Source organism: Nicotiana tomentosiformis, chromosome 3, assembly GCF_000390325.3.
Source record: "Nicotiana tomentosiformis chromosome 3, ASM39032v3, whole genome shotgun sequence".
NCBI classification, from domain to species: Eukaryota; Viridiplantae; Streptophyta; class Magnoliopsida; order Solanales; family Solanaceae; genus Nicotiana; species Nicotiana tomentosiformis.
Genome location: NC_090814.1, coordinates 12,765,142 through 12,777,885, shown reverse-complemented (window position 1 = coordinate 12,777,885; position 12,744 = coordinate 12,765,142). Strand labels below are relative to the sequence as shown.

Sequence of the window (12,744 nt, the reverse complement as noted above, 5' to 3'; positions counted from 1 at the left end):
TAATTTGTTTGTGCAAGTGCAGAAGGATCAAGAAACTGCCTCTGTTTGTCCCAATAATGATATTGATTCTTACCATAAAGAATTGGATGCCTATGCTGCAGCAATACTTGAACTTAATCCCCCTTTGGTTCCTGACATTCCACAATATTTGGAGGATGAATGCCCTCTTTTCACTGAAGATTTTTATATTGGGCCTACTGCTTTGTGGAGTTAGGAGTTCGAGATTGACACAACTGAAGTTTCTTACAATATTCTTTGTCCAGATTATATGTTCTAATTTTATCAGTTTTTTTTTTTTTTTTACATTTCCATTGCAATGTTTCTTAGCTATTAATATATTCATTCTTGATTAAGTTCAAACTGTGCTAATTAATGTTCTGCTGTAATAATATGATGCTGTTATTTGTCTATTGAGAAGTAATGATGTTCTCAGTTCGTTTATGAAAATACAAAAGGAGAGAGCGGCTAGTATAGTTTAGCGGGCGCATGCATATATTAATTGAATTTAATGTATACCTACTGACAGTGTAATAAATATTTACGCGATCAATGTAATATAAATGGCTATAAAAGTTATAAAGTATACATATTTTTTTAGGTTAATGTAATGCAACCCATATGTTCCATAATTTGAAAGTTAATGTTTTACAACTACAGCAGCCCATATTTTTGGCAATTCAACCAGTTAGGGCAGTGTCAGGTTTCTCTTGCAGAGACTTTTGGTAAACATTATTCAGTTGACAACACACACAATATGGACATGTGAGATGAGAGAGAATCTCGAATAACCTTTGAAGGACAATGGCAAAAGATTTATTTCATTAGGAAATGATAGGTCAAGGACTATATACACTGAGAGCGAAAACATTGGATTCATATTCAACATAATACAGACAGCTCTGTTACAGCTTTATTACAGAGACACTTGACTCTTCCCTGAGGAGACCCACTTGATACTCAATAAGACTTGATCTAAATCCTCATATCAGTCTTCCTCCACAATACAAAAGCTTTCAGCACTTCTCCTTGATAAATATTTCAGACTTGGATTTCCACATTCCATCTATACATCTCCTCTTCTAGTGGAACTGGGATATTCAGAGTCAGCAATCCTGATTCACTGTTGTAGTCAAAGCCGGTGTTTGCACCATCTACCGAGCATTTCTGGGGTCGCTGTGAAATGTAAACGCCAAAGCGGCCACATCCCCTGACAATCAGTAATACTGTTGCAGTCGGAGACTGGCTTTCGCCATCAAGGTGCTCGGGTTTCTTCTCAGAAGCTAGATGCACTTCGTACCGATCAATGGCACCACCACTGTTGATCATATCTAGCAACCCAATTGGAGCAAAAGAGATGTTTGTTACAATTTCCTACACCAAAACAATGTTTATAAGTCTTCTCTTTGTTCATAATTTAGTAAAATATGTTCAAGAAGCTAAGTTAAGAACAAAAGGTCAGCATGTTAATTGGTTACCTTGACTGGAGAAAAGTGGAATACTTCATATTCAAGAACTTTAAGTGTCACAGGCAGCGAAGCACCTTTCGGTAGGCGAACTTCTTCCCCTGTAGTTTAAATTATGAGACAGTTAAATCGTAATCCAACATCACGGTCATACGTCTGCAAGATCAGAGCCACCTTTTTTTTTGGTGGTTTAGGGAAAAACTACGATAAGGAATTACTTTACCTGATCTAAAAGAATAGACGACAGAATCCCCATTCCAACCAGGGCCAGCGAGCTGAGCAATGGTGTCGACATCAGTGGCTTGGACAGAACTTGTAAGTGTTCCAGGAGATGCATTGTGGATACGTGTCTTCTTTATGACCTTGCACCAGCCAGCACCTTGGCAGTTAAATACACCCACCACACCAGTGCATTTGTTCACGTTCCATATTTTAAGCAAGCTGTCCAACATAAAACACAAAGGTTAAGTTTCAGTGCTCATTTACAAGAATGATCACATTATAGCCTAGAGATTCTATAGATACATCAGTTGCAAAATAGAATCGACCTTGTCCCGTCTCTAGCTGGATCAACAAATAGGCAATCACGAGTTGGTCGACCAGGCAATTGAGCGCGAAGCACTGATCCATCAGGAAGGACAAGCTTTTTTAGAAGCTCAAAGTTGTGATTTCCGGGTTTATCACTGAATAATAGAAAAAGACACCAGGTTAGACAACAGTTCCAACATTCAAGTTAAAATAAGCAATAAGGAAGAAGAGTATACAGGAGGACAACTTATTACCTGACATAAATTGGTGATCCTCCAACTGCTCGAGCTGCAGCATGGTATTCAGCAGTAGGGTGAAGACTCTGCAACGAACATCTCAGTTATTAATTTACCTAATTTTACATCTAATGCATTCATTATTAACTAACTTTAATTGATCATCATATGAAATCGTCAAACATAAACGATATATAAATGAAGGTAAAGTAAATACGAGATACTAACATGGAACATGTCCCAATCTGGTTGCATGAATTCTCCCAAGAACAGCGAGTTGTAGCAAACACAGGATATATGGATGGTGTGAGAAGCTGGGTCACGAGGATAATAATCATCAGAAGCTCTAACTAGAGCAGTTTGCTTGGAACTGTAGAGCCCATCAGTATTATGATTCATGCAGGCAATGCATCCATTATCAGGAAAATTTCGAGCAATGGATGCTTCTAGGGCCTGAACATAGCTTCTTGTTAAGGAAACTCTGCCACCATGACCAGCACCAAGTGTTTCAATGATGTTCTGGACATCGACCTTGACTCCATCAACCCCACAGGACGCCAGATAGGCATGTAGTTCATTATAGAAGTTGAAGACCTTTTTTGGGTGCACCAAACCCAGGCCATGAATGGCAAGACTGTCCATAACAATGTCAGGTTGGTTTCCCATCACTCCAGGGGACTGAACAGGGTATGCCAAAGCAGTTTCATAGTGCTCGAGCCCAGGACCAGCAGGTTGTACCCCACCCCAGTAACCAGCTAGGGCATGCCATACATACACATACCTGCATAGTAAGCACATTGTTAACAAGTATCACTATGAGACAGATCCTATGAGGCAAAGGAGGAAAAGATTTGAGTGCTGAAATGTACTTTGACTCAACAGAACATTAAGTAATTCAATTACAAAGCAAAAGGGTGAGTGCATGTGCGCGCAATTCTTGGACATTCTATAAAATACAAGGATCAAAAGTTGCAAACTTACTTGACATTGTGCTGTTTCTTGGCTTCCTCCACTACATGCTTCAGGCCTTTCGTTTGGAACTTCTTGTTTTCTTTAATTCCTGTTAGCCTGTTTGCAAACCTACAAAACGAACATCGCAGGTACATATGTAAGAAGAGTCTATTTCTTGCAAATAGTTGTTGCACCAGAATGCTATCATCAATGAAATTTTATTTACTAGATGTGCAAATAACAGTAAAATAATGATTATGCATAGCAAGAAATCTTACTGTGCTCCTTCTTGAACTACACAACTAGCGTCCTTGGGTGCTTCATTACCAATCTGTTGCCAGCCATCGTCAATGATCAAGAAACGTGGACGAACACCACCCTCAGATAAGCTGACGTAAAAAGCTTTACATAAATTTGTTACCCAAAAGACATTTACAAACAAAAACTAAGAAGCAGCCAAATAAAGAGTTAAACAAGTTTTACCTTCTAAGGCCATCCTCAACCCCCTCTGCTGTGACATCAGTATAAAAGGCATCCCAGGTGCACCACCCGAACCAATCAATACTTGATGGCAACTGCATGAGACCAACAAAAGATATTAACAGGTCCTCTTCAGATGATGGTCCAACCAAGATTTCACCATTAAAAAACTAAGAAAGCAACCTTTACCTTCTTCTTCTCTCTGTGATGGAAAGTTTGCAAGTGTTGCTCAACAGATCTGTTGAAAAAGAGAGAGGAGCAAAACACATTATTATACAATCTAGAAATGGATTTACAAATGAATTGCAGTTACATTCTTGCTAGTTGATTATCAATTACATTATTCAACAATTCCTCCACACTGCAGATACACTATACTATTTAGTGATTTAGATCAGAAAGATCTCAGGAACTTAGAGCTTACTTCACAGCCTGGTTAATGACTTCAAAGGGATTGGTCCCAGCATTCATGTAGACAAGATAAAGACCTTGGTTGGTTTCAACAGCATTATCTCCTGCAAAAATAAATCAAACCAAAAGACAAAGGTCATATTGGTTTTCTCATATACTACTACTTTGATGATCTACCGATTATCTGTAACTCGGTCAGCATTGACGTTTATAGAGTAGGTCCAACCCTAAAAGTTATGATAGCCTCGTTTTGTGGAAATGGGGTATAGGACTTGCAAGCTTATCCTGAAGGATTTTTTTTCTACAGCACTGTTCATTATGGGTGAAGAAAATTTGCTTAAAACGAGAAATCACATTGTGGTACTGAAGGATTTTCCAATGACTAGAAGGAAACTCACCACTCTCAAGGCAAATCTCCATTTCGTTCTTCTCGTTGCCTTGAAGAACAGCACGGAACTGTCCCTCAAGTAGAGGTAGGAAGACAGTGTAGATAGTTGGGGCATCTTCACGCTCACCCTCGGTGGTGTCTTTGCTCTCCACAAGCATGAATTGGGTCTCCAAAGGAATATCATTTCCACTTGTCCCCATTCTCTGAGTCATCCACCACAGCTTGAAACGGAATAAACACATGAACCGAGTATCCCTGTAGCAATAGATAGCAAAGAACTGATTTTTGTAAAATGAGTAGCATTTTCTAGATGTACATATTCGTGTCTTCACTCTTCTGCAACCCAATTCTCTGAGATCTTCTGAAATATGATAAACACGTAGCTCTTCTGCATGGAATTGATCAAAGTAACTTTCATCCACTAAGCATGAAGTAAGAAATTTAACAATGTGAAGTAAATTTTCACCACTAACGATGGACTTCATCACTATATGGACACTTACATCCCACCAATCAATTTGGACAAATAATAAAGGAGTAGAATTAGTAGCACAATTAGCCTATTATCCACCAAGTCAAAATCCATACATCCAAATTATGTTAAAATTTATTAAATTGGTTTACAATGGTTATAGCATAATATTGAGAGAAGGCGAAAACTATATTTTTTCTTCTTTTTACCAAATTATCTTGCTCAAACAAAAGATGATGAACCTTACCAAGTCTTTTGTGCATACTTATACTCTCTAATAAATTGATTAGCAGTGGTCCTATGGACAACAGAGTTCAAAGAAAGATTGTCTCATTCTGAAAAATTCTGAGTCTTCCCTTTCCAGAAATTAAAGAAGCCATTAAATGAGCAAGCAGAACCTTGAAATGTAAGCTTCGTAAAAGAAAATATCTAAAAGTCCACAGTGAGTAATTACAGATAAAGTAGGAGAACAATTAAATTGCTTACTCTAAAACCCCAACAGGGAACACATGCAAGCATTTGCTCTGCGAAGCTGTGGCTCCAATAAATGCATCAGTAACAAGCCCAACACCCGATCCAGGAGTCAAGATAATGTTGTCAGGCACTCCCCTCAGTATGGTCTTTCCATGGACAACAAGGTTTCCATCATTGATCGAGATCTTAGGTGTCACTGTCATCTTCTTGCTATTAGACAAGAAACTGCAGAGAAAACAGCAACAAAAGCATTCTGTTAGCTCAAAAGTAATAATATTAACATTATCAGAACCAGATAAGCTCTTCGCGACTGACAACACTAGCCGTTTGCTAGGAGAGGAACAATGCTCTATCTTGATTCAAATTTTTAAAGCGAGTTTTCAACCAAACTTCAAATCTTGTATCACTCCACCTGGTCGTATGAAATGAACTGCCATTTATATATTAATCAGAAAAGTTGGTAAATTCAAAGCAAATCCAAGGACATACTTGTCAAAACTCAATAAAGTCCCTGGAAAAAGCTTGAAAATTCAGCTAAATAGGAGGTGGCAATTTCTAAGGAAGATGAACAATTGGACGCACGATCAAAAATCACCTCTGGTACCTCTCAAATTCTTCCCCAAAAACAAAGCATGAATTAACGATTGATACACATGAGGTAACTCATAGAAGCTGAACGTACAACCATTTTCCAAAAAAAGAACTTCCTCTCAAGTCTCAACAACAAAATTTTCACCGTTTTTTCGTTCAAAATTAACCAGACGGCTTTCTCATCAAGCACGTATAAGCATAACAATACACATTACAAGATGCAGCAAAAACACCTGTAATCAAGCTTTTAAATATTACTCCAAACAATTCCAAAAAATTAAAAAATAAATCTTTTAAACTTTCTTTTTAGATGAAACAGCTGACACCAGGGGATCCACGCTTAAGGTACCGGTACCGAGTTCATATGAAATCGACGTGCAACATATATTTATTCAATAAATTTGCTAACAAACGGTCCATATGAACTCATTAACTTTAAAAATATAATGAATTCAATATTAAAAGTTGAATCCACGAAATTTAAATCTTAACGGACACAATTCAATATTCCACGTTCTTAGCTCAAAAAACAAAATTACGAATACAACTAAAAAGGAGCTTGTAGAACTTAGAGAAAACTCACATTTATGTGCAAAAATGGAAGTGTTATTTACTACTCAGAAGAAGCGCACTCCAAAAGGAAATGCAATCTTACTTTGAGAGGGTAAAAGACGATAACTACAATCAGAGATGATTGCTTTGCTTGTTAAACTTGTCAATCAATTATTAGAGTGGAGTTTGAATGATTGATTCCATTTCTGGTATTTATATAGTCCTCGGCAATGCTAAAAGTCGAACGATTTTTCCAGAACCAACTATTCCCCAGATGACACGTAGACTCGAGACATTGATATTTTCGATATTTTATTTCTTTAATGTGTTGTCCTTTTCCTCTTTTTATTTTTGTCTTATTTTAGGGTGTGTTTGGTACATAGAAAAATATATTTTTTTTAAAAATAAGTGATTTTTATTTATTTTTTGGTGTTCGGTTGAAAAATAAAAAATATATAAGTTAATCAGGGAAGGGTGATACGTCGGAGTCTAAGGGTTTGGGTAACGGTGGTGAGAGGGTAAGGGTGATAGGGGAGGGGGTGGTGGTGAGGTAGGGTGGGTAGGGGTAGGGGGTTGGGGAAGTGGCCGGGTGGTGGTGGGGTGGGGGAAGAGTTTTGAAAATATTTGTTCTCTTTCTCGTAGAGAAGTCTTAGTGAGGAAAATATTTTCTAAATCTCTGTCAACCAAACATGAAAAAATAAAAAATATTTTTCAGAAAGAAATTTTAATCATACCAAACACACTCTTAGTTTCCTCTATTTCTGATTTTTAATCTTTCTTTTTTGTTTTTTGCTTTTTCAGTTTGATGATACATAAGGGGCAAGGTAAAGTGGCTTCTTGTTTTGTTGGGATATATATTGTTGATTATCTATTTATAATACTTTTCACAAAATAATTCTTTAATTAATTTTAACAAAAATTTAAATAGATCATGTAATCCGTCTTTGTCCTTTGTTTATAGATGATTTAGTGTATCGAGCTTAGTTTATACATGAAAGATTAAATCACCGATTCTTATAAGTTATAAAATTTATGTTCACAATTTGAGATGGAATTGGACAAGTCATCGATATGATTGTAGCACAAGATTGAATATAGTTTATCTTGATTATGTGAATGGTATAATTCTGATTTCTTGTGCTAGTACATTTTATATGTATTAAACGGATCAAGTAAAAATAAGTATTGTATATTTAATAAAATAAATTCACTAGTCCATTAAGTATACTTATAATCTTAATTTTGATATAATTATTAATAATTATGTATATCATTTGTTATTTTAATTTATTAAATGTAAAACTTTTTGTGAGTTAATATGCCTGATAAATTGGATGTTAACAATATACATTGGTGAAGTAATAGTTAGTTGATAAAATTTATGTTTATGTCTAGAGATTGATGATACACCTTTATGAAAGCTTATAAGTTTTCATGTGTAAATCATGCACGTGAATTTTATATCTGTCACATGAAATAAATTAAGCGACGTTCTAAAGGAAATAATTAATAAATTAAATTATTAATATTTTAATTTAATTTAATCGATTAATATTTTAATCTTAACATGTGGAATTAAGTAAGATTTAATGAATTAATTTTAAAATTAAACTAAGAAGTGCAGTTATGAATAATTAGTAAATAATCCGTAATTTATTATGGTAGGATTAATTCAGATATTCTGAATTAATTTCATAATACAAAGCCTCGTTGATTAAATCATATGATCCTTGTTGTGCCTGAATAATTAGAAATTAAATGAAATCTGATTTCTTGGTAAAAAAGAAAGGCTAAGCAGTTTTAAGAAATAGTTTTAAACCCTAAAACTTGTGGCTATATATAAGGTCTTATTCCATCAAGGAGTCTAGATGTTTTCACACATTTTTTCCTAAGAAAACTTTTCCCACATGAGTTTTGTAAATTTCGGGTATTATTCTAGTAACACAACAGAAGACCGTGTAACTGGAGGATGATCGTGGAAGATATTTGCTCGTGCTTGAAGGCTCATTTGGTTATTGTCACATTTCAAGAGATAAAGTATCTATTTTATATTTGACTAAAGTTTATAATTATATATTATCTATATTACATGCAAATAATCATGGCTAATCTTCCGTTGTTTATATTTATATTCCAATTATTTTTACTGCCGCCTAGTTTGAATAGGTGTTGCTGAGTGTTTACCCTAAAAAAAAATGGATAACAATTAAATTTATATGTGGTTTTAAGGATATGCTGGTTAATTCAATACAAATGATAAGTTGCGTTAGATTAAATAGATAAAGGACGTAATAAATTGTCAAACCAATTAAGGGGAGTGATCCTAGACTCATTAACGACTTTAATGAAACGCCTGCCTTCGATCCCAGGCTCACGATGATGAAGAACTGATGAACAAAAGTAAAAACTTTGAATAACAGAGAAAATAAGAGTATATTGCCTTGATATACGTGTTACAATAATCCCTCATGAATAGTTAGACTCCCATTTATATAGTAGGGGAGTTTTACACTAAGTACAATTCCAAAAGAGGTAAAAATCTTTTGTTTTACTAATCACTGGTTTTTTGTCGATACATGCTGAGATTCACGCCATAACATCCGGCTAGGCACGGATATCACATTCCTTTATTTTTCATGCTCGATTATCTGGTAATGCTCTCCGAAGTTTTAGGGTTCGAATCGGACCCGGGGGATGTGGCTCTGATTCTTCCGATGGCATGTGTTTTACCCGGACGCCGACTCGAGGGGCTCCTTACCCCGATTCCGATTTCTTACAGTCACATCTCTGCTCTGTTTACTTTATCGGGAACCGAGGCATCTAAAGGGCTCGGTTTCACCCGTATACAGATAGTCACCTCGTTTCTCGGAGAGTAAGTTTACGGAAACGATGAGAAATGACATATGCACTTCGATTCCTTCTTCAATACAGCGTGACAGAAATGAAAAAGAATCTGAAACGTCCCGTCAGTCGTGTAATTATGATTTCAAACATGCGTCATCTATCGGTTGGCCATCCCTGAATGCAAAACAGTGCGTAACTTCTATAAATACTTTCCTCCTTCGTTCATTTTTTATCTTTTGACCAAGCTTCTGCCTTCGAGTTTTCAAGATATCACTACCCTTCTTCATACTCTAATATTTTCACCCCCATTCTTTAAAACTTCTCAGTAAGTTGCAAGTTTTTACTTATTTTCTACCCAGCGCACTCGACCTTTCATCTTTCAACCTCTCTTCATATTTTTCAAGCTTTTTCCAGATAACAATGGCTAAAACTTCCAAATTTGCTCCCCAAAAAGTCGCTACTTCTTCTTCATAACCGACTGCTGAAATCGATGAGACTACTCCTAATGTGGTCGTCCTCGAGAGGTCTGCTCCTGACGCAGGTACCGATGAATCGAATGCCGAGCCTCCCTTGAAAATATTCATTCACGGGGGTTGTTCGGTTGCTGATGACTTTAAGGTTGAGAAGCCCTTGTCGGTGCAGGTCCGGTGTGAGAGAGTATCAAGATATATATGCTCCATTACCGAAGACGTCTTCCCCGCGGTCCGAGAGGACTGCAACCGGGCGGGTAAGGACGTAGTAGTTCCTGGGCCTGCGGACGCCATCACTACCCACGTGGAGGGTTATATAAGTGTTTACGCTTTTACCTTCACATTGGGCCCAGTAGACTCGATTATCTTGGCTTTATGCAAGATGTACGAAGTATGCCTCGGTCAAATCCACCCGTCACTATGGAGGATCGTGATCCTCCTTCGTTATTTCGTGAACAAGACCAAATCTCGTTGGTTCACCATCGATCACCTTCTCCACCTATACAGTCCCTGAATCTTCCGAGGGGGGCTAATAAAGCTCACACGCCAGGCCACAAAGCCCCATTCTCGAGCATCAATGAGAATCGGGATCGGGGCTGGTAGGGATGTTTCGTTCGGTTGAATACCGAATACTTGGTTCCCCCCAAACTCATGTCATTCCCCGAGAAGTGGAACGCATCTCGTAAGTATAGTTTCCCTTTGAATGCCATATTACCTTCATCTCCTCTTTTCTTACTGGTATTTGAGGTGGTGCAGCCGTCGCTCGAATCCCAAACGCGATCCCTCGGCTCAAGAAGTGGATCGAGTGCATTTGTTCACAGATGCCTTATTCTGAGTGCTCATGGCGCAAACTCTCGAGGGGCCGTTGGGAGCCCCGTTCTCACGGTAAGACCCTTTTGTAATAGGTAACATCTCGCTCTCTCATTCGCATCATACTTACCCTTTTTCTTCACTTTTCCTTCTGCATGCTTTCCTAAGACCATTGAGCTTAGGCCTTTAGTAGGGAACGAGGATTCATCCACTGACCCCTTCACTTTGGGGCAGCTCGGGGCTATAGCAGGATAAAGGAAGAAAAGGAAGGCTCCAGGCACCCCGAGCTCAGAGAAGAAGAAGCCAAAGAAAAGATTGGCCCATAAACCAAAGGAAAGTTCTAGCTCTCGAGCGCCCGACTCAGATTCGCTTTATTGGCTCAGGGATGAGCCCGAAGAAGATGATCTTTTTGTGGCCCACGGGCCGACATCCCCCGAGGAACGAGCAACCGTTGAAGAGGATATCTATGAGGCTGATCCCCTTCAGGCCCAGGGGGTCGATGAGGAGACCGGGGCCCGAGACTTCCCGGAATTCCTGCCACGCCCCGACAGAGGCACCCGATATAATAGAGATTTCAGGGTCACCTTCCTATACCGAATCCATGATCGAGGAGGCCCGAGCGGGAAAGGAGAGGTCTAATGAAGGGACTCATAGCGCGGACGATCCCCTTAGTTCCTTTTTTTACGGTGTGGACTCATCCATTTTGGAGGATTTTTCCGGGCTGGGAGACCTGGAGGTGCCGAGAAAGGGGTCGTCTTCAGAAGTCGACGGGCTGAATTCAATCCCGAAGTTTGTCAACCAATTACTTTCCCCGAGCGTAGATCCCGGCCGTAAGAGGTCGATAGTCATAACTATTCCGAAGGACGTCTGGGTTCTTTCCGCTCCTGTGGGAGTAGCGAACCACCTTCGATACCTGGTAACCGAAGAAGACCAGGAAAAAATGAATAAGGTGGACGTACCGTGCCTGTTCAACGAGGCACAACAGGCATTTAATCGGGTAAGGTATCATTACGGTCTTTCATCCTTTGACTTAGTTCCTGATATTTCTCATGTCTTCTTTCCTTTATCTTTTTCAGGCCTCGGTACTCCATCATGAAAGTTTTCTTCGGTACCTGGATGAGGCTAACCAGCTCGAGGCTGAGGCTAGGGAGCTCGCCGAGAAGAGAGACATGTATAAGCTTCTCAGCGAGCAACACGAAGGTGGCGTCAAGAGTCTCCGGGCTAAGGTAGATGCGGCTCGGAAGGAGCATGCCAACTTGGTGGAACAGGTAAAGGTTTTCAAAGTTAGCAATGACGACTTAGCCATGGCGACTAACGACCAAAGTTAGCAATGACAACTTGGTTAAAATGAACGAGGTCCAGGCCATGGCCAATGTTTAGAAGGGAAAAATAAATCGGCTGGATTCAGAGAAGGAGACCGCCCGGGAGTAGCTGGCATCGGTAGACGTTCAACTCCAAGTGGATAAAGAGATAGCCGATGCACGGGTTTGATAAAATGAGGACCTTTAAGCTCAACTGGTCTCGGCTATTGCTGAACGGGATGCCCTTGGCAATGAGCTTGAAATAACGAGGTCCATCTCGAAAATAACCAGTGATGGTGGCCCAATATAGGGCTGATGTTGAGGCAGCTGAGGCCCGCCTAAAAGTCACTATTGAGTACGTGCAGCGGTTGTCTTGAAGGGAGATCCTCGAAGAGATCCATGCCCGAGGTTTTGACCTGTCGGCCGAGATCGAATGGGCGAAAAGGCTCGAGGTCGAGGCCAAGAAGCTTGTTGAACCCGAGGGTGAAGAAGGCTCTGAGGGCTCCGACGAACCCGAAGATGGAGAAGACCCCGGCGGCTCAAGTGATGAGATGAGTTCTGATGGAGATCAGCCGTATGTGCCTTAGGAATGTTTGTCTTTGTTTTTGCAGTTTGTACGTTTATTTTGTTGAGGCTATTTTCATCGGCCTTTGTAAAGACATTCTGAATGTATATATAAGGTTTTTTCCCTTTTGGAAATTTTCAAGTCTATTACCTTTAGCATGCTTTTTATATTTGTAATGATTTAAAATGCTTTAGTATGGAATAAAACG

General features: G+C 39.0%; 1 protein-coding gene across 5 annotated transcripts; it reads right to left on the bottom strand.

Moving 5' to 3' along the window:
* Window positions 1-790: 790 nt before the first annotated feature.
* LOC104108351 (probable galactinol--sucrose galactosyltransferase 2) lies at window positions 791-6,770 on the bottom strand. Of its 5 annotated transcripts, XM_070196721.1 has the most exons (15): window positions 6,650-6,770; window positions 5,719-5,833; window positions 5,416-5,628; window positions 4,468-4,712; window positions 4,083-4,173; window positions 3,848-3,896; window positions 3,662-3,753; window positions 3,457-3,567; window positions 3,209-3,307; window positions 2,456-3,008; window positions 2,246-2,313; window positions 2,012-2,146; window positions 1,687-1,904; window positions 1,476-1,564; window positions 791-1,371 (listed from the first exon to the last, which is right to left on the bottom strand). In XM_070196721.1, exons 3-15 carry the CDS (start codon window positions 5,604-5,606, stop codon window positions 1,039-1,041), a joined length of 2,274 nt encoding a protein of 757 aa, XP_070052822.1. In that variant the 5' UTR covers window positions 5,607-5,628; window positions 5,719-5,833; window positions 6,650-6,770; the 3' UTR covers window positions 791-1,038. The 5 variants fall into 5 exon arrangements, with proteins under 5 accessions (XP_070052822.1, XP_009615658.1, XP_009615655.1 ...); XM_009617363.4 differs by lacking the exon at window positions 5,719-5,833 and having other exon boundaries at window positions 6,650-6,744; XM_009617360.4 differs by lacking the exon at window positions 5,719-5,833 and having other exon boundaries at window positions 6,578-6,738.
* Between the last annotated feature and the right edge of the window lie 5,974 nt (window positions 6,771-12,744).